The sequence below is a fragment of the Dendronephthya gigantea genome, unplaced genomic scaffold, assembly GCF_004324835.1.
Source record: "Dendronephthya gigantea isolate DGI-Jeju-01 unplaced genomic scaffold, DenGig_1.0 000007F, whole genome shotgun sequence".
In the NCBI taxonomy this organism is placed as follows: Eukaryota; Metazoa; Cnidaria; class Anthozoa; order Malacalcyonacea; family Nephtheidae; genus Dendronephthya; species Dendronephthya gigantea.
The window spans coordinates 1,112,827-1,138,041 of record NW_021163017.1 but is presented as its reverse complement, the minus strand read 5'-3'; the positions used below and the strand labels follow the sequence as shown (position 1 = coordinate 1,138,041).

At 37.8% G+C, this 25,215-nt stretch overlaps 5 protein-coding genes, 1 non-coding gene and 1 pseudogene across 6 annotated transcripts; 4 read left to right on the top strand and 3 right to left on the bottom strand.

Moving 5' to 3' along the window:
• The first annotated feature begins 416 nt into the window (after positions 1-416).
• On the top strand, positions 417-6,824 carry LOC114517250 (lysine--tRNA ligase-like). Its single transcript, XM_028536915.1, has 16 exons — positions 417-714; positions 810-879; positions 1,527-1,589; positions 2,015-2,177; positions 2,749-2,842; positions 3,078-3,154; positions 3,264-3,367; positions 3,498-3,623; positions 3,734-3,853; positions 4,172-4,232; positions 4,402-4,686; positions 5,151-5,236; positions 5,579-5,664; positions 5,825-5,951; positions 6,136-6,279; positions 6,581-6,824. Exons 1-16 carry the CDS (start codon positions 557-559, stop codon positions 6,653-6,655), a joined length of 1,839 nt encoding a protein of 612 aa, XP_028392716.1. The 5' UTR covers positions 417-556; the 3' UTR covers positions 6,656-6,824.
• On the top strand, positions 5,288-5,364 carry LOC114517400. The gene has a single exon (XR_003686381.1). It is a non-coding gene; the product is annotated as a small nucleolar RNA SNORD96 family (small nucleolar RNA).
• A 503-nt stretch (positions 6,825-7,327) lies between the features above and the next one.
• On the top strand, positions 7,328-9,789 carry LOC114517251 (tubulin beta chain-like). The gene is made up of 6 exons (XM_028536916.1): positions 7,328-7,645; positions 7,782-7,890; positions 8,007-8,117; positions 8,429-8,886; positions 8,984-9,478; positions 9,546-9,789. The coding sequence occupies exons 1-6, from the start codon at positions 7,589-7,591 to the stop codon at positions 9,657-9,659; spliced, it is 1,344 nt and encodes a 447-aa protein (XP_028392717.1). The 5' UTR covers positions 7,328-7,588; the 3' UTR covers positions 9,660-9,789.
• A 644-nt stretch (positions 9,790-10,433) lies between these two features.
• LOC114517252 (tubulin beta-4B chain) lies at positions 10,434-13,315 on the top strand. Its single transcript, XM_028536918.1, has 6 exons — positions 10,434-10,578; positions 10,667-10,775; positions 10,916-11,026; positions 11,707-12,164; positions 12,289-12,783; positions 13,015-13,315. The coding sequence occupies exons 1-6, from the start codon at positions 10,522-10,524 to the stop codon at positions 13,120-13,122; spliced, it is 1,338 nt and encodes a 445-aa protein (XP_028392719.1). The 5' UTR covers positions 10,434-10,521; the 3' UTR covers positions 13,123-13,315.
• Positions 13,316-17,128: 3,813 nt separating this feature from the next.
• Positions 17,129-18,518, bottom strand: LOC114517051 (beta-1,3-galactosyltransferase 1-like). Its single transcript, XM_028536693.1, has one exon. The coding sequence runs from the start codon at positions 18,351-18,353 to the stop codon at positions 17,265-17,267; it is 1,089 nt and encodes a 362-aa protein (XP_028392494.1). The 5' UTR covers positions 18,354-18,518; the 3' UTR covers positions 17,129-17,264.
• A 1,268-nt stretch (positions 18,519-19,786) lies between these two features.
• LOC114517054 lies at positions 19,787-20,894 on the bottom strand (annotated as a pseudogene).
• A 2,589-nt stretch (positions 20,895-23,483) lies between these two features.
• On the bottom strand, positions 23,484-24,696 carry LOC114517053 (UDP-GalNAc:beta-1,3-N-acetylgalactosaminyltransferase 1-like). The gene has a single exon (XM_028536696.1). It carries the CDS (start codon positions 24,594-24,596, stop codon positions 23,658-23,660), a length of 939 nt encoding a protein of 312 aa, XP_028392497.1. The 5' UTR covers positions 24,597-24,696; the 3' UTR covers positions 23,484-23,657.
• Positions 24,697-25,215: the final 519 nt, after the last annotated feature.

Sequence of the window (25,215 nt, the reverse complement as noted above, 5' to 3'; positions counted from 1 at the left end):
ACGTAATATTTCATATCGCTGAGGATACTTCTGGAAAAAAATTCTCAATATATTGACTTATTGACTTTGAATCTCAGGGATTCTGCCGATGGACACGGAGTAATTAACCTCCTGTTTCCACCCTAATTTCACCTAAACTCGATCGAGCGCAACATGTCCAAGGGAAACTCCTGACGTTTTGCGCTTGCATCACCTCTTCGATCATGCGCACACAGAATCTCCTGTTTTTGCCTGGATTCGAGCGTGACCTGGAGGTCTGTATGGAGGAAGTCCAAGCTAGAGAAAACACCTGACTTGACAAATTCCAAAAAAATAATTTTCGCGCTTGCATCATTCCTGTAATCCAGCTGTGACCCAGAACGGTGTATCGTCGTGTGGGCAAAATATCCGAATGTTTTCCGAAGCAATTCCGAACACTTCCGGAAGATATCAAGAATATTTCCAATGATAACCGCCATGTAACTTTCGCCAGCAACTAAAATGCAGGGAAAAAATATCTCCAAATGATTCAAATGTGTCACGTTTCCTGACCGAAATTCGGCATCGTTTACAGTGAATGTACCGCTGTTTTTTGCGTTGCCTTTCTGCAAACGCTCGGGCGTTGTCGACAAACAACAGCACGAGAAGTTCAGCTGAAATACACGTGGTCTTTAGTTCACGGTTATTTGCAAGCATGGCAGACGCCGGCGAAGGCGAAGAGAAATTAAGCAAAAAGTGAGTGCTTTTAGCCCTTTTTCTTCCGTTATACGTATTCGTTTAGTTTCTATGCTTCCGTGGCGCTTAGCTGTGGTGCTATTTCTGTTTTGTAGTGAAATAAAACGACGCTTGAAAGCCGAGAAAAAGGCGAAAGAAAAAGAGGCAAAATCAGCTGAAAAGAGTGTATGTTATGTATTATGTTGTTTTGTAACGGTCAAATTTCACATGTGAAACATTTCATTGTGAAACATTTTAGATATTGGGGCTTAAATTAAATTAATCGGGTTTTTTTAAATTGTAAACATTGAATATTCATAGTGGTTGGTTTTGGTGTGTGGTCGTATGTAGGTATATGGACAGGTTCAGACAGGCCACTTATCTTGTGAGCTTAGGACAAACTATTTAGATGAAAAAACTACAATTAAGGCCCTGTTAAAGTGTAAATGCGTCTTGCTTGTCCAGGTTTTCAAATACTGACATTTTATGAAGTACTGAATGATTTTATGGGGTATGGTTCTGGTCCTTATTTTGGGAACCAAACTGCTTTGACTAAAATTTTAGAATTACTTAAATAAACAAGCCAAGCAGAGTGGACATTATATTTTACTGTATCAACAAACTCACAGACAGTTCTTTTGAAAGAAGATTTTGTTATTTGACATGTCTCTACATAGAAAAGCAGTAGCACTTAAATCAAGTTTTAATTTCTCTGACTTCACTTTGCCATTTCCAAGAATGGCCTTGTGTTTAAAACATTTTGTTCGACACTGTTCTACCAACAGCACCTGACCTGTTCGGTTCAGTGACATTGTCTTTTATTTTCTTTGCAGGGTAATGAAGTCAAGGCAAAGGAAAAGAAAACTGATGAATTAGATGAAACTTTAGACCCCAATGTAAGAATCAAAGTATTTACATTCCAAACATAACAATGTATTGACCTTCTGAGCATCATGTGATCTGTCACATACATGTATCTTGAGAATTGTTCACAGGATGTCAGCAGCCAAGGGGCTAGTCTTGAACTTGTTTACCGAGACAATCTTTATTCTTATCTATACATGTGTATGCAGAAAATTAGGTCATGACTGATTCTTATAAAAAAAATGCTAAAGAAAATTAGGTCAGGACTGATTCTTATAAAAAAAATGCTGAGCACACTAACATCACAGCAGTTACTGCAGTTATCCAACCAATACTAGATCAGGTTTACATGATACTTTACAAGAAACACTTAATGGTCATGAGCTTCATAGTGGTCATGCCTTCTTAAAATAATGGAATATCATTCACTAAATATATTTCTTCAATATGATTGTAGAAATACTTTGAAATTCGAAGTCTTGCTATTGCAAGCCAGAAGCAAAGCGATACATCACCATATCCACACAAATTCCATGTTTCTGTGTCTTTGCAAGAATTTATTGAGAGATACAGTGGTTGTGAGGAGGGAACATGGCTGGAGGAGGTTGTTTCAGTTGCAGGTATGATAAACGAGAATCAGAAAATGATACTATGCTTTACAAAATCATGGAATCCTACAATGTTATGAGCAGAACTGATGTGAAGAGGCCACTATACCCCCTTTCCCCCCTCTTTAAGGCTGTGATATGACAGACTATTGTAAAATGCAGGTGATCATGAATAGGTATACATAGGAATCGTAGGATGCATTTGAAGGCCTGTTTACAACTTAACAATGATGTGTTTCATGGTAACATATTCATTTATAAACAGGCCAATATTATAATCCCAGCAAATAGAACAAACGAATCCAAACTTGTGGAGAGTTTGTGGGACAAGCTGGTGACATTACTTTAAGACTTGACCCAAAATAGGTCTTGGTTTACTAAAAAAAATTCTTGGTGATGGTGGTACCTTCACACAAAAAAAAGAATTACCAAAATTATCTGCATCTGAGCATGTGGTCATTGTGATTATGGACGTAAATTAATTATTTTTGCCGCTTGAACTGTAGTTGCTTTCACTTTTCACACTCAACTCTACTACTCAATTCTACTTTCAACTTATAACTAAGTGTTTCCTGGCATTTAGGGAGAGTACATGCCAAACGGTTGCAAGGAGCGAAATTGATATTTTATGATCTCCGTGGTGAAGGAACAAAGTTGCAAGTTATGGCAGATGCTAGGTATGGTATGGTTCTAGTTTAACTGGACATAGAACTTCACTATGAACTTTACAGCAGGGGCTGGTTGTATCAAGCCTGTTTTGCTTAAACAGTGGTTAACATCAAAATAGAAAGCAAAACTGTCATTTTATTCAACAAGTAAACTAAATGTTTTGAGGCCTGTTCTTATTATTAATTATTACTATTCTTATTATTAATTAATATTATTCTTATTGTTAATTATTACTATTCTTAGAGTATCTGAACAAGATTTTGCGGAAGTACATGGAAATCTTCGGAGGGGCGATATCATAGGAGTTAAAGGAAAACCAGGTGCAACTTCTTTTTCAAAAATTGACATGAAAAGGGTTGCATACACTGAGCAAAAGAATATCATGTGTGTTGTGTTCTCAGGTAGTAAAATCATATTTTTTTTGTCCAGGCAAAACAAAAAAGGGAGAACTGAGTATTATGCCATTGTCAGTGACGTTATTATCGCCTTGCTTGCATATGTTGCCTCACCTTCATTATGGCTTGAAGGATAAGGTTGGTTTAACATTTCCTGCATTCTGTACTATATTTGAGCCTTAACAAAGATTGGTTAATTTTTTTGGACAATTTCTCCCTTGTGTCAGAACACTCTTTAAACACAAGCATTCTCAATTTCTCGTCACAGGAAACCCGATTCCGACAGCGATACCTCGACCTGATTTTGAATGACCATGTTCGTGAAAAATTTTTGACGCGAGCAAAGATAATCAACTATGTTAGGAAATTTTTAGATAATCTAGGATTTTTAGAGGTGAGTGTAAAAATTTATATTGCTGAGCACATTATTGTGCTATGCTCTTTAATCTGCTATTCTGGTAACACTTTATTGATTATCGTTAATCCAAGGTGTTGGTATTTTAGATTGAAACACCAATGATGAACATGATTGCTGGTGGAGCGACAGCCAAACCTTTCATAACTCATCACAATGATTTAAATATGGATCTCTACATGAGAGTTGCTCCTGAATTGTATCATAAGGTAAAAATCTCTTTCTATGAAACCTACACTATGAGAGTTATCAGGAGACACACTAAACATACATATGTGGACTGTACCTTACCACCTGGGCAAGTTTCCTGCTAAATTCATGTGGGATAAACTATATCTGGTAAGGTGAGATAAATTCCCAAGTTAATCCCAGCTTCACATTTTTCAACTTGTGATGGCTGTTTCATGCCTTGGGAACATCAGTTTTACAGCAATACTATTGAAGAATTTGATAACTTATCCTTGCAATTTGAGTGTGATATTTGTGTATTTCTGATGCATTCAGCAATTGGCATTCATTTCTTGCAGATGTGCGTTGTTGGTGGCTTAGATAGGGTCTACGAGATAGGCCGTCAGTTTAGAAATGAAAGTAAGTATGGAATATAATGAAAAATGCATCATTAACTTAGTAAAATCTGGTCTTATACTCAGACTTAATTGTCATAATAGTTTGGTAGTAATGTTTTTATTATCCCTTAAATTATTTACTATTTGCTGAACAATGGGTGTGCATTTATAACCATGATTTCTATGTTCAGGTATTGACCTTACCCACAACCCAGAGTTCACAACATGTGAATTTTACATGGCCTATGCTGACTATAAAGATCTTATGGAACTCACTGAAACAATGGTGTCAGGCATGGTTAAACATGTGACTGGTGGTTACAAGATCAAATACCATGCAAACCAGACTGACGCAGAGCTGGGGGCACCAATGGAGGTTGATTTCACACCACCATTCAAAAGGGTTTCCATGATCTCAGAGCTGGAGAAGGTTTTGAAAGTCAAGATACCATCACCAACAACATTTGGTACCGAAGGTGTGTAAGATGACCCAATGGTTATTGGTTAGGCCTCTGTTTATGCATGCTAGTATGGTGGTCTAACAGAGCTGCAAAAGTTCTCCTTGCTTGGATTTCTACTATATTTGAGGAAAATGATTTGGATGATGGTCTGCTTTTATGAAATTATATTATTTTCACAATTAAATATCGATAACCTTACCACCTGGGCAAGTTGCTCTGTCATTCATGCAGAGTATGCTATATCTGGTAAGGTGAGAGTAAACACAACCCAAGATAATCGCAGATCCACTGTAAGGCTTATAGTGATGTCTGTTTCATGCCTTGGGAACAGCAGTACCGTATTGTTTTAGTAATCTTAGCAAACTTCACGATCCAACTAAGTTTCCCTGCAGAGAAAAATATCAAAACTCCTTAGGTTATTTGGCTCTTATAGCTGGAACAGTTTTATCAAAGTTTGAATTTTTATTATCTTTTTCCAGAGGCTCGCAAGTTCTTTGATGATCTTTGTGTCAAACACGAAGTGGATTGTCCATCTCCAAGAACTGTTGCTCGGCTTTTAGATAAGGTTGGTTTTCGCCGTCATTCCCATGTACTTTCCCATTTCTTTTTCAGTGTCGGGAAAATGATGAAAATCATTTCATATTACCATCTTTCGGGGCTGATAAAAAATGATGATATCATAATCTGATTCCTGTCACTAAAAACGTTAGGATTAGGTTTTGCCATTTTACATACATACGCAAGAATAGACGAACATTGAAATGAATCGATCCAATACAAAATCCAAACAGAGCAATATCTTAAAGGCTTATTCTATTCTTTGTTGTTGCAATGTGATGTTTGCAATACATTTTCTACAGTGTTACTATACATTATTGTGATCTTTGCTTGTATAATTTCTCGTCAGCTTGTTGGGGAATTCTTGGAAAGTCAATGTATCAATCCAACGTTCATCATTGAGCATCCTGTCATTATGAGCCCTCTGTCCAAATGGTATGTACAGTGGTAGTCTAACTGACGAGCGTGGAACTGACGAGCTAATGAGACTTCTTTTTGACTTCTTCTCTTCATCAAACTTCTTGACGTCATTGTCAAGGTCTGCTATTATCAGATTAAAATAGTTTTAACTTACCTTTAATGGTCTTTCTTTCAGGCACAGATCCATTCCTGGTTTAACTGAAAGATTTGAACTGTTTGTCTGTACAAAGGAAATTTGTAATGCTTATACAGAGTTGAACGATCCAGTCGTTCAACGAGAGAGATTCCAACAACAAGCTGCGGTAATGTTTACGATAATAAACTTATTATTGAGAGAAAATACCATCGCTAATACATATCTCGTGTACTCTTGGTCTCAAATATTTTGTTCAAGATAGATACCGTATGCAAGTTAAAATTTCTGGAAATACTTCAAGGAGTTTGCTGCTTCTTAAAAAGCTCATTTTCATTATTTATTACTTACAGGATAAGGCTGCAGGCGACGATGAAGCTCAGATGGTGGATGAAAATTTCTGTACAGCTTTAGAGTATGGTCTTCCCCCCACAGCCGGGTGGGGACTTGGGATTGATCGCCTTTGTATGTTCCTAACAGACTCGAACAATATCAAGGTGAGGAAAATTCTAGTTTTCCTTTCATTATATGAAGCTTAAGAAAGTCAGCTAATATTTTCGAATAGCTGGTTCAAGTATATCAACGTAATGAACGTATAATTGGCTAAATGCTGATGAAATTGACCAAAAAACCTTTCTTTTCTATTTATACCTTCTTATGACTGTAGTTAAAAGTTTTCAGTAAAATTTTTTAGAGGCCAGATTTTTAAGTCTACACCGCTACGTTTGGTGAGAAAGAGGGTGTAGAAGTTACACTCCATCGGTTTCAAGAAAATTAACCTCCCACTCCTATTTGTAGGAAGTACTGCTTTTCCCAGCGATGAAACCCGACGATAAGAAATCAAAAGACGAAGAGGAAATTGTGAGCAATTGACGTACGACTCTTTATTGAGAAAGTGTATGATGTAGATAGAATTTTAATGTTTGACATATAATTATTGACCTATTTTGAGAGATAATCGATGACGACCTTATTTTCAATTTAATTGGAGACTATATCAACACCAAATATAATCAATAAGATCATCAAGGATCTTTTTCAAGATGATGAACCAATTTTGTTTTGGGGAACCTTGGCTCCTAGCTCATTTTCAAATCTCGTACCCAAGGCCCTACTTACACGCGGTCTGGTTAGGGCGTTGCACCCTAGATAAACCGCGCGCCAGAAGAGCTCTGAGGACTAGAATGTTTGAAGCTAAGTTGCGCCACGTGGCACGATCGTGTTGGGTCATGACCTCGACACGGCTTCGAGATGAGATCCCCAAGGGTTCAGAGACGCTCTGCAGGATGCCAATATACCATTCGAGTTCTCAGTCGGGAGTAGTCGAGCCTATTTTTTAAAAGAAGAATATTATACATGGTTTCATGATTTTAGATATCTCTAATTTCGTATTATTCGTTCATAGCCAAACATTTATTTCTACAAAGGGGCGATTGCACTAGAATAACATGCTCATTGCGAAATGTTTTCGTGAGAGTCAACTTCCGCTGTTTAAACTAAATTATATTTCAGTCCAGTGTTTTCGGCGACATTCTCTCATGATATGTCGCCGTGACCATGGCAATCGTCGTGTGTTTTTTGACGCACTCGTCGAGTTTTTCAAGTGTAGATGCAATATATGGAAATTGCCCGGAGATTCAGGGGACGTACTTGCAGTTTGCGACATCCGATCACGACATCACGTGTTCTTCTTGGGTGGCGAAGAAGGTCCCCCCTCGAGTGGACATTTAAATCTGACAGGCAGCCAGCACTGACATACTATATTTTTATCGTTCATCGTTGAATGCTGTAATATAATCTTTTAACATGAGGGAAATCGTACACCTTCAAGCCGGACAGTGTGGTAACCAAATCGGAGCGAAGGTAGGTTAGTGAGTGGCAAAAGAACAGTCAATGTAGCAAATTTTGTGAGAAATTTTGTAACAATTTATATACACCCATATTATCAGCGATATTGACATTTCGCAAGAATTTTCCTGTAAAATATTTTTCGTCTTAGTTTTGGGAGGTGATCTCTGGCGAGCATGGCATAGATCCCACTGGGGTATACAGTGGCCATTCCGACCTTCAACTCGAAAGAATTAATGTCTATTACAACGAGGCGTCAGGTGCAGTTTCGCTTGTATAATCTCTATGTAAATTCTTGATACAAATATTTTCAGAATGTTCGTGATCTTTAAAATTATCAAAATTAAATTTCTCGGGTGTTTTTTGTCCGTTTCAGGTGGAAAATATGTCCCCAGAGCTTGTCTGGTCGATTTGGAACCGGGAACGATGGATTCGGTGCGCTCAGGACCATTTGGACAGATTTTTAGACCAGACAACTTTGTATTCGGTGGGTGTTAAAAAACTTTAGTTCAAAAGCGGAAGCTCTTGAATGATATTGTCTTTAATTCGTGACACGAGTTAATCCAAGATTAATCCAACTCTGGGTTAATAAATCCGACTGACAACCATTGGTATTTAATCTAAATCGAAGCGCAACATCGATTTATATTATCACTTTATCAGGATGTTTTAATTTCATAAACTCTTGATTCTAAACATGAACACTTTAGATAATAATACGATAGAAACTTTTAATTGTACTGCCCTCATTTATAAACCTCTACTGCTCTTAGTTATGTGTGTGTTGAATGGTTTTAGGCCAAAGTGGGGCTGGAAATAACTGGGCCAAAGGACATTACACCGAAGGAGCTGAACTTATAGACTCTGTTCTCGACGTTGTCCGTAAAGAATCTGAAGGATGCGATTGCCTGCAAGGATTTCAACTCACACATTCTCTTGGAGGTGGAACTGGCTCTGGAATGGGTACCCTGTTAATTTCAAAAATCCGTGAAGAATATCCTGACAGAATCATGTGCTCGTATAGTGTGGTACCATCACCCAAAGTCTCAGACACTGTTGTTGAGCCATATAATGCAACTCTCTCTGTCCATCAACTCATTGAAAACACAGATGAAACCTATTGCATTGACAATGAAGCTCTCTATGATATCTGTTTCCGAACCTTGAAATTGCCCACACCCACTTATGGTGACTTGAATCACCTTGTTTCAGCTACCATGAGTGGTGTGACCACCTGCCTAAGATTCCCTGGTCAGGTAAGAGCTCAATGATTCTCAGATGATTTGGATATGCCTTGCATTGAATTAATTTGTAGACTAATTTCTAGAGCTGAGTTATTTTCTAAATTAATAGCTGAATGCAGACTTGCGAAAGCTTGCTGTCAACATGGTACCATTCCCCCGACTTCATTTCTTCATGCCTGGCTTTGCCCCACTCACCAGCCGTGGTTCAGCCCAATACCAAGCACTCACTGTGGCAGAACTCACCCAGCAGATGTTTGATTCCAAAAACATGATGGCAGCTTGTGATCCTCGTCATGGTCGATATCTCACAGCTGCTACAATGTTCCGTGGCCGTATGTCCATGAAGGAAGTCGATGAGCAAATGCTGAACGTCCAAAACAAGAACAGCTCCTATTTTGTGGAATGGATTCCGAACAATGTGAAGACTGCTGTCTGTGATATCCCACCAAAGGGTTTGAAGATGTCTGGTACCTTTATAGGAAACAGCACAGCCATCCAAGAGTTATTCAAACGAATCAGCGAGCAGTTCACTGCTATGTTCCGTCGCAAAGCTTTCTTGCATTGGTACACAGGAGAGGGCATGGATGAAATGGAATTCACTGAGGTAGATATCACCTTTCATTTATTCATCATTATAAAATTCTTTATGAATAATTTTGGGGGGTTTTCAGGCTGAATCAAACATGAATGACTTGGTTTCTGAATATCAACAATACCAAGAAGCTACAGCTGAGGAAGAAGAAGAATTTGAGGAAGAGGACCCGGAAGAAGAGGAAGCTAATTGAATATCAATAACTAACCCAATTTAAGAAAATAATTATATGATAAAATTGAAATGGGATAAACTTTTGAATTTAACACTAGCTAGTGTTCCAATTAATATTTATTATATACCAATTAAAATGTTGAACATTTCATATTTTCTTTATGATTTTGTCACTTTGCTCAATGCAAGTAAATTCTAGAGGTTCAAAGGGCCTTAATTTCAAGTGGAATTATCACTTATACACACTATATCACTTATACACACAAATTCAAGCCAGGAACATTTGATGGGAAAATGAGTCAACTATCGGTCCTCTGGCAGGAATCGAACCTATGCTTTTGCAATGCCAGTGCAATGCTCTTGCCACCTTCCATATTTTGTATGTCTATGTTTGGTGAATGGTGACCCTAACTAAGTAATTAGTAGGGAGTTGTGATTTCTGTTAGAAGTAAAGTTCAGCTTTTGTATATGCCTTCTCAATAATTCTGCTATCTTTCATTAGGCAACCTCAAGGGATCTTTCCAAAATTTCATCAGGCAACCTCAAGGCTGATTTGATATTATTTGGCTAAGCCAATCGCTTCAAACCACTCGCGTTGCTATGTTGTTTTAATCACAAGGTTTTTAGCGCCTGGTGACAGGTGTCATTAATATTGCCTAGTTTTGCCTAGTCATATTGTGTCGACGACTTATACCGCGCGCGCGGCTTGGCGCTAGCCCGCCATTGGCCCGTTCTCCGATTAATATTTAATTCGTAGTCAATTATTAACATTCAAACGGATGAAAATACACAACTTGCAATCGCCAAGCCAACAAACCGTTACAATTGTTGAGAGGTGCAGTGTTCAGTTATCTTTTTACTTCAGTTAATTTGTTATCGAAATGAGAGAAATCGTTCATCTTCAAGCAGGCCAGTGTGGAAATCAAATCGGAGCGAAGGTAGGCTTCTCTTCTGATTGCAATTAGAACGATTGATTATTAACATTAACGTGAAATGTAATAAATTTTCGTTCCATCTTTATCGTAGTTCTGGGAAGTCATCTCGGACGAGCATGGCGTTGATCCGACCGGCACGTATCATGGCGATTCCGACCTTCAACTTGAAAGAATAAACGTTTATTACAACGAGGCGACAGGTGAGAAATTTTGATCTTCAATACAGCTATTGTATAATGTTTAAAAGTACAAACTTTCTTCTCAAAATGCAATTTGCCGAGGGGCAATTAATTTGCTACAGTGCAACGCTGAGCCGTTATCTTTTGTCCTTTTCTTTCAGGCGGGAAATATGTTCCCAGAGCAGTTTTGGTCGATTTGGAGCCGGGAACGATGGATTCTGTACGTTCAGGACCGTTCGGACAGATTTTCAAGCCGGATAATTTTGTATTCGGTAAGGTTTTTAACTTTTAAGTACATAAGAATTCGCGCGCGCGAAACCGGTGGATACTAATTTATGTTTGCACCATGTCAAGTTGTCAACAGCCTCAACAGTCAACTCCATGATTAGATTTCGAAAGCAATTCATTCGTTCCATGGGATTAAACTATTAAGTTAAAATGCAAACATTTAAGCATCTTGTCCTTGAATACGAGTGTCTCTCAAATGAGATCGCAATTGCCCGGGTTTAAGTGTTTGACTAAACACTTCTCTTGCAAATATATTTTTGGTATCCAATATAAATCTGTTTACTTTCCGGCCGCCTTCCTTTATCGATCCAGTGATATATTGAATCCGATATTGAATCTGTCTGATTCAGAAATTATTTTGAGTATCTATCTAACACCAAACAGCAAGTTTTCTTAATGCCAGAAAGTGGCATTTGTTAGCAGGGACATATGAGGTAGGGGGGCAGATTACTGTGTTGAGTGGGGAAAATATAGGAAGTCCCACAGGGGGGGGTGCTGAAAAGCCCCCCCCCCCTTGCCAATGCTGTGGAATAGAACTGAGTGGTTTGCACTTTTCGTTTAGTGAAACACCATATTACACTAGCCTAATTTTACCAAATAAAAAATGTACATAATATATAAAATAAAATGTATTTTAAAATATATATATATTGGATGGTCTTAGGCCAAAGTGGGGCTGGAAATAACTGGGCTAAAGGACATTACACAGAAGGAGCAGAGCTTGTGGATTCTGTTCTTGATGTGGTTAGAAAAGAATCTGAAGGATGTGATTGCCTGCAAGGTTTCCAACTTACACATTCTCTTGGAGGTGGAACTGGCTCCGGAATGGGCACTCTTTTAATTTCAAAAATCCGTGAAGAATATCCCGACAGAATAATGACCACATTCAGTGTGGTACCATCACCTAAAGTTTCTGACACAGTAGTTGAACCATACAACGCCACCCTGTCTGTACATCAACTTGTTGAGAACACAGATGAGACATTCTGTATCGACAATGAAGCTCTCTATGATCTCTGTTTCCGAACCCTGAAACTTACCACACCAACATATGGTGACTTAAACCATCTTGTTTCTGCTACCATGAGTGGTGTTACAACATGCTTACGATTCCCTGGACAGGTAAGGCTAAATTCATGTTTAACTGTACTTGCTTTGCAAAGTAATAGTTACCAATGCAGAGTTTAAAGCACTAGTTAGTAACCAGGACAATTTATTTAGTTTGAACAATCCATTCTTCTTGCAGTTGAATGCAGATTTGCGAAAACTGGCTGTCAACATGGTTCCATTCCCACGTCTTCATTTCTTCATGCCTGGTTTTGCTCCTCTCACCAGCCGTGGTTCATCTCAATACCGTGCACTCACTGTTCCAGAACTCACCCAACAAATGTTTGATGCCAAAAACATGATGGCAGCTTGCGATCCTCGTCATGGTCGATACCTCACAGTTGCTGCTATGTTCCGTGGCCGTATGTCCATGAAGGAAGTTGATGAGCAAATGCTGAACGTCCAAAACAAGAACAGCTCCTATTTCGTGGAATGGATTCCAAACAACGTGAAGACTGCTGTCTGTGATATCCCACCAAGAGGTTTGAAGATGTCTGGTACCTTTATAGGAAACAGCACAGCCATCCAAGAATTGTTCAAACGAATCAGTGAGCAATTTACAGCTATGTTCCGTCGAAAAGCTTTCTTGCATTGGTACACAGGAGAGGGCATGGATGAAATGGAATTCACTGAGGTTTGTTTTTTTACTGTCAAGAGCCTCAGGCTTTCTTGATATGTTAATACTTATAGCAAATAGGAATTGCAAACTCAGCATGATAGTTTCTGTAAATGTTTTTTTGCAAAACACAAAAACATTTTTATTGGACACGGGTACAAAGCAGGTTTATAATCACGCAAACGCCGGCTTTGAAAATTTGTGCGCGTTTGACAAACCTAAATATTAAGCTGGTTTTTCTTCAAACAGGCTGAATCCAACATGAACGACTTGGTTTCTGAATATCAACAATACCAAGAAGCCACAGCTGAGGAAGAAGGAGAATTTGAGGAAGAAGAGGAGGAAGAGGAAGCATAACTGACTAAACCTATTGCTCATGACTTTGAAAAATAATACGGTGCAACTAAAGATTGACATTGCAATAATAATAAAATTAAATTAATCATCGATAGTGTTCTGTTTGAATATCTTTTTCGTTATAACTGTTTAAACTTTTTAAGCTAACTGTCGGTGACCTATGATAAATATTTGGTATGGCGTGGGTGAGAAATATTTTTAAAAAAAAAACACTTCCTGTACACGCGTGAATGCCCTGTGGAGCCGTACACTATCGCCGGTATTCTAAGAGCTCACTCAAACTCATTGAGTGGAAGATCTTTATCTTCTCATAACGTTTCAATGTCAGTATTTCCAGCCGAATAGGGGCTTGATTTTCAGTGATTTACCTTATGTCTTTCCATCTATTCAGAGAAAACTTTCTCATTGATCAGCATTAACAAAATTTGTATGTCACATTCAATGAGTGCGAGTGAGCTTTTTGAATACAGGCGTAACTTTATACAAAATACATTCGCGAACTTTCCCTAGGAGAAAAACGAAAGGATCGGATACAATAGAAATTGATATACCAAATTATGTCCCTTTCTTGAAATCTGAGTTTGTATGCAAAAAAGCTTGACTACATCGCGACATTTAGGGTATTCTAGGCAAATTTCGTCTATTTTTGTAAAATATTCATATAAATGTATAAAGATAAAAAACAATCAAGAAATATTGAATTGTTGTTGCTCCTAGAAATATGTTGTGTTTCTATTGCAAAGCTTTTTATTTATTTCCAGACTTAAACGAGCCCGATTTTCCTATTCACAAAATCTCGCCGTATTCGTGATGGTTACGAAATTTAAGTTTATTAAGAGAGCGCTTAGTTTAATAGATTTATGGTTAGCCTATTTCAACACCGCACGCCTGGCAGCAGTTTTCCAGCAATAGTAACATCTAGTATACACTTGTCGCTTGTAGTTCTAAATCTGATCCATCCATCCATCCTCGTTCCCAGGTTTTTCGCGTACTGCGTATGCTTTCTCATGATGACGTCAACACGGAAGTCTGATGTTACAAAGAATTTGATTTAGTGCTTCCACTTTCAAATTTGAAATTTCCATCAAGCAAGGCTGGAATTTCCACAAACAACAAAAATTCCAGAAACAACATGTTTAAATTTCCATAAAATTCCCACGAAAGGAATCAAGAAAAGGCAGTATTTTGTAAAGGCATTAAAGTTGTTTCCTTTCAGTCTCCAATATCAAATTATCAATAGTGTTCCATTATTATGCCAACAATTACTAAGTCGTTTATTCAAAATGTATTTCAAAATGTTTACTAAGGTTAATCTATGATGATGATTTTTGTTCTAGTCTAAAAAGCACATAACTGTACCTTATATTCGTAGCTTTAACCTAATATCAACCATTTCCGTTGTCGCTAAAATATCACAGGTATGGAATGCTTTGAGCAATGCGTATTACCTCGCCATAAGCTAGTTATATGTGGCCCAGACGAAGCTAATGGTCACGGTGCGATTTGCTTATGGTCGGCAATGAAGTCAAGTCTGATTTCACAGATCACAAATTACAATTTCAGGAAAATGGTATTTCATTTGGTGGATTCATTAGAATGTTTCAACATTCGCAGCTAATTTCAGAACATAAAAACGACAAGCATTTGACAAGCATTTGACAAGTATTTGACAAGCATTCGACAAGCATTTGACAAGCATTTGACAATCAAAAGTTAAAACAGCGTGGTTTATCCATGTCAAAATATTTGACTTCGTAACCAAAGTATGGTTATATTGCTTAATGTTTGTATATGAGCACGAAACATGCTTGCAACTTTACACAGTGGCGTAGCCAGCCTGACGATTTAGTCATGCTATGCAAATTTTATATTATTATCATTATTCATTTCTTTAGAAATTCATTGTTTTCACAGTCAATGGACACCAAATATTAGCATAGCATGACTAAATTGTCCAGCTGGCTACGCCACTGACTTTACAAAGGACAAGCATTTGACCATTAAAACTGAGTGGTTATCCAAGACATGCGAGAAGCCAAAAACTACGGCGCCATAGTGAAATTTGGAAGACGAGCCTCTTTCCTCGAAACAGGATAAGAGAGCGACAACCGATAGTGGTGACGCAATGGATGCGACTCCAACAGCGGAGGTCTTATATGAGTATATATATGACATTGCATGCATTATTCGTTCACTGCGACTGCGCGGGGTTTCTTTATACGCGAAATTTGGCTTTTTATCGTTTTCCAATAACGTTGAAGTATTGGAAGTTAATGAGTTCACGGCAACCAGGTATATAATCCGGGATGATGAAGACACTAGACCGGAGTGTCGAAACGTTGGCCGGGTCGTGAAAGTTAATCTTAATTTGTGTGGTGATTACTTTCATTTATTTAAACCAGAGTAGCGATAATCACGATGGAGCGTTTAAGTCTGTTTAATAACCGTACAGTGTCCTTTTTAAGTCTGTTTAATAACCGTACAGTGTCCTTTTTAAGTCTGTTTAATAACCGTACAGTGTCCTTTTTAAGTCTGTTTAATAACCGTACAGTGTACAGTGGCATTTACTGTAAGGTAAAACAGGTTGATTTATTTAAGAAATGAAGTGAATAAAGAACATTTGAATTTTGTTGATTTTATGCAATAGTGCACATAGTTAGGAAATAACAAAGTGCACACATCACGAACATCCAAATCACACAACTTACAAATTTGTATTTCAGTTTCTAAAAAGTTTCGAAAAGTTTCAGAGTTTGCGGTTATTAGGCATCAGTATTGCTTAGTTAAATAAAAAATTTCTAGTAAATTGTCACCGCAAACTTATCTTAGACGGGAAAGTTGATAGCAATAATCCGTCTGAATATATGAATGGGGTGGATAAATTTACACTTATGATGGATCGGGCAATGCTAAAAAAGGGGTCGTAATCATTACGATAATCATTTTGATTATTTTCTGCTACCCTTGTTTCTTTCTTGTGTAATGGGCCGAGCTGTCTGAGACACACACACGTTGAATCCAGTTTCTAAGTGTATTTTATTTCATTCTTTTGCTCCCTACATACATGAGTTCAAGGCTCTCAATTATCTAATCACAATATTGCACTGATACATTATCTCATCACAATTGGGGCACTGTTACACTTGTCCGTGTTGATATTTCAGAATCTCCTCTGATTTATCCGTCTAAATTCAAATTTAAGAAGAGTTTCTCATCGAGAAAAGATTCCCTTTCAACTTAAGGCTAGTTTCCACTCAGGAAAAATATCCTTTGAATCGAAACGGACAGGAAAATTTCCTTTGTCGGTGAGTTCACAGTCGGCGTCATGTGTAGCACTATGCTAAAAAAAGATTTTCCTTGACAAGTTACCGTTTCGGAAAGCAGTTTAATTTGACACGCATCACGTAACAGTTTTATCTGCTCGTATAGACGGTATAGTGATAAATGAATTTCAAAGGTCCGACACTTTACTTTACTTTACGCTTTTCACTGATTTACACACGAGCATTTCTGGGGCCGGTTGCATCAAGCCCGTTTAGCTTAAACGGTGGATAAGTCAAACTTAAATAACACTCTTACATCTCTCTTAAATGAGTCAATTTGAATATTATGCACTGAATATGTAGTTGTAAACAGTATCTTTGTATTATGGTCAAAAACATTTAGTTCACTTGTTGAATGAAATGATAGACTAGCTTGCTTTCTATTTTGGATTTATCCACCGTTTAAGCTAAACGAGCTTGATACAACCGAACCCTGACCCTGGGCCGGTTGTATCAAGCCCGTTTAGCTTAAATGGCGGATAAGTCAAAATTAAATAACACTCTTACACCCCTCTTGAATGAGTAAACTTGAATATTGTGCACTAAATATGTAGTTGTAAACAGAATCTTTGTATTAAGGTTAAAAACATTTAGTTTGCTTCTTGAATAAAACGAATAAAACGCTTTCTATTTTGAACTTAACCACCGTTTAAGCTAAACGGGCTTAATACAACCGGCCTTGGTATTTAAAAAAACAACCTACGGATAAAATGCCACTTTTTTTCCAGTCGAACGTGCCAAGCCCAAGGATAATCCTGTAAAAGTTAATGTAAAAGTTAAAAGACCTCATCCAGTGGTAATTTCCTAACAATAAAGACCTCATCCAGTCTTGTTGCAACGATGATAGTCAATATCCAATGTAACTTTCTTACACACATGCGACTGTAAAAGCAGATGAAGTTTTTTAATCGCCTTTGGATCCATGAAATGACCGAATCCAATCCAACTCAGCATTTTACATATTTGTATATTTCTTTGCAGTACGTATCTACGCATTGTCGGTGACAAGTGGAACGAATTAATGTTAGTTGCCTTGATGTTAAAATCATGCATCGCTAAAGCGACATATACATCCTCAAGGTGGAAGGGTTTTCTAACGTAAACATAGTTGAACAATTTCTCGAAAAGGTCGCTGGATAAAATGTAGAATGGGCCACGACTGAAGCGTGGAAAGTTTGTTTCACCATAATATTTATAACTTATTGTCCATTTTACTCCAATTTTGCGATGCACTTTGCTACGATGGTAGATCAGGCCTCCGTAAAATGGTCTTGGAAATTTCGCGTTCACAAAATACTCCAACAGGCGCGGTATGCGCACGTAAACATCGTCGTCTGCTTTCAATGTATATTTTACATCAAATTTGCTCGCCCAAAGCAGACCCATGTATACTTTAAGAATAAGATTGATGTAGTTGTCTGTGATATTTCCAATCAACATATCGTTGTGTTGTCGAGCTTCAGCGATATTCAATTCATCGTCGTTCGTTCCGGTTCCTGCTTTTCCAACAACAAATACGAGTAGCCATCTTAAGTGTTTCAATCTTTCATCTTGCAACGCTTCCCGTTGTTCGCAGTCACTTTGGTTTCCCCAGGTTTGTCGGATGGCCTCGCGACGTTCTCTGAACGTGTTTCCCTTTGCGCCGGACATCACTAACACAATCATGAAAACATTTTTCATTGCTCCAACTGTAGGCGAAATTCTCGGAGCTGTGAGTTTGAAGTCTACGAAGGGATAATAGTCGTTAACCATATCAATGGTTGAGTTTTCACTTACGTCTTTCTTTGTTGGTCGTGTCCGTGCAGATAGGCGTTGGTCTTTGCGTTCCAAAAACGATAGTGAATAAACTAAGAATCCGAAGAAGACTAATACAACTAGTTTCTTCCTGTTTCGTTTAAGAGGACTCATCTTGCTTTCGATTTTTCACAAAGGGTCAAGAACGTCTGTGAAAAGATCCCTTTAAGACCAGAAACTGGATAACGTTAAACATACAACACTAATTTATAGGTGTATCCCGATATTGACCATGATTTTGGGCACAAAACCCTACGTTAAAGCAACAAGCAAGGTTTTCAGCAGGGACGGCCGCGTTGTATTGATTACTCAATCAATTGTATATTGAATACATCACGACCACAAGTGTTGTAAACAATTTGTGAAATTGCTTTTTAAATAGATAAGATTCTAAAAGATATGCAAATCTGTTAGCAACACTATAGATGGTATCAATATAAAAGCAGCCACCATAGGCGTACGGGTGCAACTTCGTTTGGGGGGGGCAAATAAAATTGCCTGAATTTTTGAATTATACAATGTGCCTGAATTATAACTTTTACCAGATTTGTAACAATAGATTTGGCAAAGCGGCTGATGTGCTTTTAAGAAAGTGCAACAAAAATAGCGAAATAGAATACAAATATGTTATATATATTACAAAATTTGGTTTTAAAAATTTTAGCTATGTGATTTAGCTTTCAGTTTGCCCAAAGTTTCGGCTGAAATTTGCCCGTATTTCTTGATTCTCGAAATTTTTTGGGGGGCAACTGCCCCCCCTGTCCCCCTGTCTCGTACGCCTATGGCGTACGCACGTACGCACGCACTCGTGTTTGCGATTGGTTTGCATATTCAGCAATCTTATTTGTATGGGGTATACAGGATGTGCATGTGACCTATCCATGTATTTTGGTTAGGTATAAATCTCATTAATGAATTTCCGAAGAGTTTTAAAAGAACAGTATTTATCAAGAAAGACGTGATTAATTAGATGTCTCCTTGACTTGATCAACAATGTCGACAGTCGTGGGACAAGGGGCACCGGAACCGCTGGGGGTAGCCCTTTGTTGACGGGGAAAGTTTTCCCTTTATACGCTCATAGACATTAAATGTCTTACTTCGTAATTTTCGTTCTTCAATATGGGTATATTTGCGAAAGCATAAGTGCATAACACACATTTATTTTCTTATTTGAGTCCGAAGCTTTAAGGTAGCCCTGATTCAATTGTTTCATACGTCGCATCTCGCATGCAGATAATTCAAGCAATTGTATTCGGCACATGCAAAATGCGACGTTTGAAACAGGCCTTCTTGAATGAGTAAACTTGAATATTGTGCACTAAATATGCAGTTGTAAACAAATCTTTGTATTAAGGTTAAAGACATTTAGTTTGCTTCTTGAATAAAACGATAGATTCGCTTTGTATTTTGAACTTAACCACCGTTTAAGCTAAACGGGCTTGATACAACCGGCCCTGGCATTTAGGAAAACAACCTGGGGATAAAATGTCATTTTTTGCCAAGTGGAACGTGCCAAGGATAATCCACCTGTTTAAAAGTTATGTAAAAGTTAAAAGACCTCATCCAGTGGTAATTTCCTAACATTAAAGACCTCATCCAGTCTTGTTGCAACGATGATAGTCAACATCCAATGTAATTTCCTTACACACATGCGACTGTAAAAGCAGATAAAGTTTTTTAATCGCCTTTGGATCCATGTAATGACCGAATCCAATCCAACTTAGCATTTCACAGTTTTGTATGTTTCCTTCTAGTACGTAGCTAGCCATTTCCGATGACAATTGGAACGAGTCAATGTTAGTTGTGCTGATGTTAGAATCATGCATCGCTAAAGCGACATATACATCCTCAAGGTGGAAGGGTTTTCTAACGTAAACATAGTTGAACAATTTGTCGAAAAGGTCGCTTGATAAAATGTAGAATGGGCCACGACTGAACTCTGGAAAATATGTTTCACTATAATATTTATAACTTATTGTCCATTTTACTCCAATTTTGCGATGCACTTCGCTGCGAGGGTAGATCAGGCCTCCGTAAAATGGTCTTGGAAATTTCGCGTTCACAAAATACTCCAACAAGCGCGGTATGCGCACGTAAACATCGTCGTCTGCTTTGAATGTATATTTACATCAAATTTGCTCGCCCAAAGCAGACCCATGTATACTTTAAGAATAAGATTGATGTAGTTGTCTGTGATATTTCCAATCAACATATCGTTGTGTTGTCGAGCTTCAGCGATATTCAATTCATCGTCGTTCGTTCCAGTTCCTGCTTTTCCAACAACAAATACGAGTAGCCATCTTAAGTGTTTTAATCTTTCATCTTGCGACGCTTTCCGTTGTTCGCATGTACTTTGGTTTCCCCAGGTTTGTCGGATGGCCTCGCGACGTTCTCTGAACTTGTTTCCCTTTGCGCCGGACATCACTAACACAATCATGAAAATATTTTTCATTGCTCCAACTGTAGGCGAGATTCTCGGAGTTGTGAGTTTGAAATCTACGAAGGGATAGTAGTCGTTGACCATATCAATGGTTGAGTTTTCACTTACTTCTTTCTTTGTTGGTCCTGTCCATGCAGTTCGGCGTTGGACTTTGCTCACCAAAAACGATAGTGAATAAACTAAGAATCCCAAAAAGACTAATACAGTTAGTTTCTTCCTGTTTCGTTTAAGAAATTCATCTTGCCTTCGATTTATCACAAAGAGTATGGGTCAAGAACGTCTTTGAAAAGATCCCTTTAAGACCAAAAACTGGATAACGTTAAACATACAACACTAATTTATAGGTTTATTCTGATATATTGACCATGATTTTGGGCACAAAACCCTACGTTAACACTGGATGATCAATATTTTCCTGCAAAGTTGGCAGACGTTGGTTAAGTGAAGAGGAAAATTACGTTCAGCCCTAGTAGTTTCATACATACAGTATGTTAAAATGAATATATAAATATTTACACCGCACTGTTCCACCCACTTAATTGCTCCTTTTTAAAGCAATATAAAAAAAATCAATTGTCAAAACCCTGGGTCAAGGTTGCAACCACTCGTGTTTGTGATTGATTTGCATATTTATTAACAATTATTGGATGAGGTTGAGTGTGATATCGAGAATTATCAAGCCGAAGTTTGCATTATTCGCCGAAGCGAAGCTGAGGCGGATAATGCAAACTGAGGCTTGATAATTCTCGATATCATGCGAAAACCGAATTCAATAATTGTTTTATTATGTATTTCCTTTTTAGAGAGGAAGCCTGCGCCATTATTAACAACAAACTAGCGGCAAAAAATTACGTCACCTACGGATAATTTTCAATGTCTTGTAGGTGGCAAGACATTGAGAATTATCTGTAGGTTTTAAGCCAATCACAATCGAGATTGCATTAGTAATGCATAATAATCAATCTTATTTGTATGGGGTATACAGAGTGTGCATGTGACCTATCCACGTATTCAGTGCCTTTTTTAACTATATATCTGAGAATGCATTTCCCCCCAGTACTACTACATTTCTGCCCACGTGGTGCGACACAGTATTGCTCATGATTGCTCTGAAAATTGCTGTTGATTTACTTATCCAAGTTAAAATATTCGACATCGTAACCAAAGCATGGTAATGTTGTTTAATGTTTGTATATGAGCACGAAACATGCTGGCAACTTTACATAGGACAAGCATTTGACCATTAAAACAGCGTGGTTATCCATTTCAAAATATTTGACATCATAACCAAAGCATGGTTATATTGCTTAATGTTTGTATATGAGCGCCAAACATGCTGGAAACTTTACATAGGACAAGCATTTGACCATTAAAACAGCGTGGTTATCCATTTCAAAATATTTGACATCATAACCAAAGCATGGTTATATTGTTTAATGTTTGTATATGAGCGCCAAACATGCTGGAAACTTTACATAGGACAAGCATTTGACGATTAAAACTGAGTGTTTATCCATTTCAAAATATTTGACATCATAACCAAAGCATGGTTATATTGTTTAATGTTTGTATATGAGCGCGAAACATGCTGGAAACTTTACATAGGACAAGCATTTGACCATTAAAACAGCGTGATTATCAATGTCAAAATATTTGACTTCATAACCAAAGCATGGTTATGTTGTTTTACTTGTTTCATGTTTGTATATGAGCACGAAACATGGTTGCAACTTTACATAGGACAAGCATTTATTTTCAAAGTTTCTAAAAGTTTCAGAGTTTGCGGTTATTAGGCATCAGTATTGCTTAGTTAAATAAAAATTCCTACCGTCCAAGATGAAGCATAAACAAACTCAACAAACTAAATTGTCACCGCAAACTCATCTTAGACGGGAAAGTTGATAGTATAATAATCCGTCTGAATATATGAATGGGGTGGATAAATTTACACGTATGATGGATCGGGCAATGCTAAAAAAGGGGTCGTAATCATTACGATGATCATTTTGATTATTTTCTGCTACCCTTGTTTCTTTCTTGTGAAATGGGCCGAGCTGTCTGAGACACACACACGTTGAATCCAGTTTCTAAGTGTATTTTATTTCATTCTTGTGCTCCCTACATACATGAGTTCAAGGCTCTCGATTATCTAATCACAATAGTGCACTGCTACATTATCTCATCACAATAGTTTGCACTGTTACATTATCTCATCACAATTGGTGCACTGTTACACTTGTCCGTGTTGATATTTCAGAATCTCGTCTGATTTATCCGTCTAAATTCGAATTTAAGAGGAGTTTCTCGTCCAGAAGGGATTCCCTTTCAACTTAAGGCTAGTTTCCACTCGGGAAAAATATCCTTTGCATCGAAACGGACAGGAAAATTTCCTTTGTCGGTGAGTTCACAGTCGGCGTCATGTGTAGCACTATGCTAAAAAAAGATTTTCCTTGACAAGTTTCCGTTTCGGAATGCAGTTTAATTTGACACGCATCACGTAGCAGTTTTATCTGCTAGTATAGTGATAAATGAATTTCAAAGATTCGACACTTTACTTTACTTTACGCTTTTGACTGACTTACACACGAGCATTTCTGGGGCCGGTTGTATCAAGCCCGTTTAGCTTAAACTGCGGATAAGTCAAACTTAAATAACACTCTTACATCTCTCTTAAATGAGTAAACTTGAATATTGTGCACTAAATATGTAGTTGTAAACAGAATCTTTGTATTAAGGTTAAAGACATTTAGTTTGCTTCTTGAATAAAACGAATAAAACGCTTTGTATTTTGAACTTAACCACCGTTTAAGCTAAACGGGCTTGATACAACCGGCCTTGGTATTTAAAAAAACAATCTGTGGATAAAATGTCATTTTTTGCCAAGTCGAACGTGCCAAGCCCAAGGATAATCCACCTGTAAAAGTTGATGTAAAAGTTAAAAGACCTCATCCAGTGGTAATTTCCTAACATTAAAGACCTCATCCAGTCTTGTTGCAACGATGATAGTCAATATCCAATGTAATTTTCTTACACACATGCGACTGTAAAAGCAGATGAAGTTTTTTAATCGCCCTTTGATCCATTAAATGACCGAATCCAATCCAACTTAGCATTTCACATCTTTGTATATTTTCTTCCAGTACGTAGCTATGCATTACCTGTGACAATTGGAACGAGTCAATGTTAGTTGCCTTGATGTTAGAATCATGCATCGCTAAAGCGACATATACATCCTCAAGGTGGAAGGGTTTTCTAACAGAAACATAGTTGAACAATTTGTCGAAAAGGTCACTCGATAAAATGTAGAATGGCCCACGATTGAAGTCTGGAAAGTGTGTTTCACCATAATATTTATAACTTATTGTCCATTTTACTCCAATTCTGCGAGCCACTTTGGCTTTGTTACGAGGGCAGACCAAGCCTCCGTAAAATGGTCTTGGAAATTTCGCGTTCACAAGATACTCCAACACGCGCGGTATGCGCACGTAAACATCGTCGTCTGCTTTCAATGTATATTTTACATCAAATTTGCTCGCCCAAAGCAGACTCATGTATACTTTAAGAATAAGATTGATGTAGTTGTCTGTGATATTTCCAATCAACATATCGTTGTGTTGTCGAGCTTCAGCGATATTCAATATATCGTCGTTCGTTCCGGTTCCTGCTTTTCCAACAACAAATACGAGCAGCCATCTTAAGTGTTTTAATCTTTCATCTTGCGAGGCTTTACGTTGTTCGCAGGTACTTTGGTTTCCCCAGGTTTGTCGGATGGCCTCGCGACGTTTTCTAAACTTGTTTCCATCGGCGCCGGACATCACTAATACAATCATGAAAACATTTTTCGTCGCTCCAACTGTAGGCGAGATTCTCGGAGTTGTGAGTTTGAAATCTACGAAGGGATAGTAGTCGTTAACCATATCAATGGTTGAGTTTTCACTTACGTCTTTCTTTGTTGGTCGTGTCCGTGCAGATAGGCGTTGGTCTTTGCGTTCCAAAAACGATAGTGAATAAACTAAGAATCCCAAAAAGACTAATACAACTAGTTTCTTCCTGTTTCGTTTAAGAGGACTCATCTTGCTTTCTATTTTTCACAAAGGGTCAAGAACGTCTGTGAAAAGATCCCTTTAAGACCAGAAACTGGATAACGTTAAACATACAACACTAATTTATAGGTGTATCCGATATTGACCATGATTTTGGGCACAAAACCCTACGTTAACACTGGATGATCAATATTTTCCTGCAAAGTTGGCAGACGTTGGTTAAGTGCAGAGGAAAATGACGTGAATTAACATGAATATAAATTATTTACACCCCACCGACTTAATTACCAAGCTTTCTTGTTTAAAGCAACAAGCAAGGTTTTCAGCAGGGACGGCCGCGTTGTATTGATTACTCAATCAATTGTATATTGAATACATCACGACCACAAGTGTTGTAAACAATTTGTGAAATTGCTTTTTAAATAAATAAGATTCTAAAAGATATGCAAATCTGTTAGCAACACTATAGATGGTATCAATATAAAAGCAGCCA

Coding starts and splice junctions, on each gene's coding strand:
- LOC114517051 (XM_028536693.1), bottom strand. CDS start 18,353: ATGAGTCCTCTTAAACGAAACAGGAAGAAACTAGTTGTATTAGTCTTC.
- LOC114517250 (XM_028536915.1), top strand. CDS start 557: ATGTACCGCTGTTTTTTGCGTTGCCTTTCTGCAAACGCTCGGGCGTTG. Junction 4,233..4,401: donor CCGTCAGTTTAGAAATGAAA/GTAAGTATGGAA, acceptor TTCTATGTTCAG/GTATTGACCTTACCCACAAC. Junction 5,665..5,824: donor ATGAGCCCTCTGTCCAAATG/GTATGTACAGTG, acceptor TCTTTCTTTCAG/GCACAGATCCATTCCTGGTT.
- LOC114517053 (XM_028536696.1), bottom strand. CDS start 24,596: ATGGTTAACGACTACTATCCCTTCGTAGATTTCAAACTCACAACTCCG.
- LOC114517252 (XM_028536918.1), top strand. CDS start 10,522: ATGAGAGAAATCGTTCATCTTCAAGCAGGCCAGTGTGGAAATCAAATC. Junction 10,579..10,666: donor GAAATCAAATCGGAGCGAAG/GTAGGCTTCTCT, acceptor TCTTTATCGTAG/TTCTGGGAAGTCATCTCGGA. Junction 12,165..12,288: donor GCTTACGATTCCCTGGACAG/GTAAGGCTAAAT, acceptor TTCTTCTTGCAG/TTGAATGCAGATTTGCGAAA.
- LOC114517251 (XM_028536916.1), top strand. CDS start 7,589: ATGAGGGAAATCGTACACCTTCAAGCCGGACAGTGTGGTAACCAAATC. Junction 7,646..7,781: donor GTAACCAAATCGGAGCGAAG/GTAGGTTAGTGA, acceptor TTTTCGTCTTAG/TTTTGGGAGGTGATCTCTGG. Junction 8,118..8,428: donor ACCAGACAACTTTGTATTCG/GTGGGTGTTAAA, acceptor GAATGGTTTTAG/GCCAAAGTGGGGCTGGAAAT.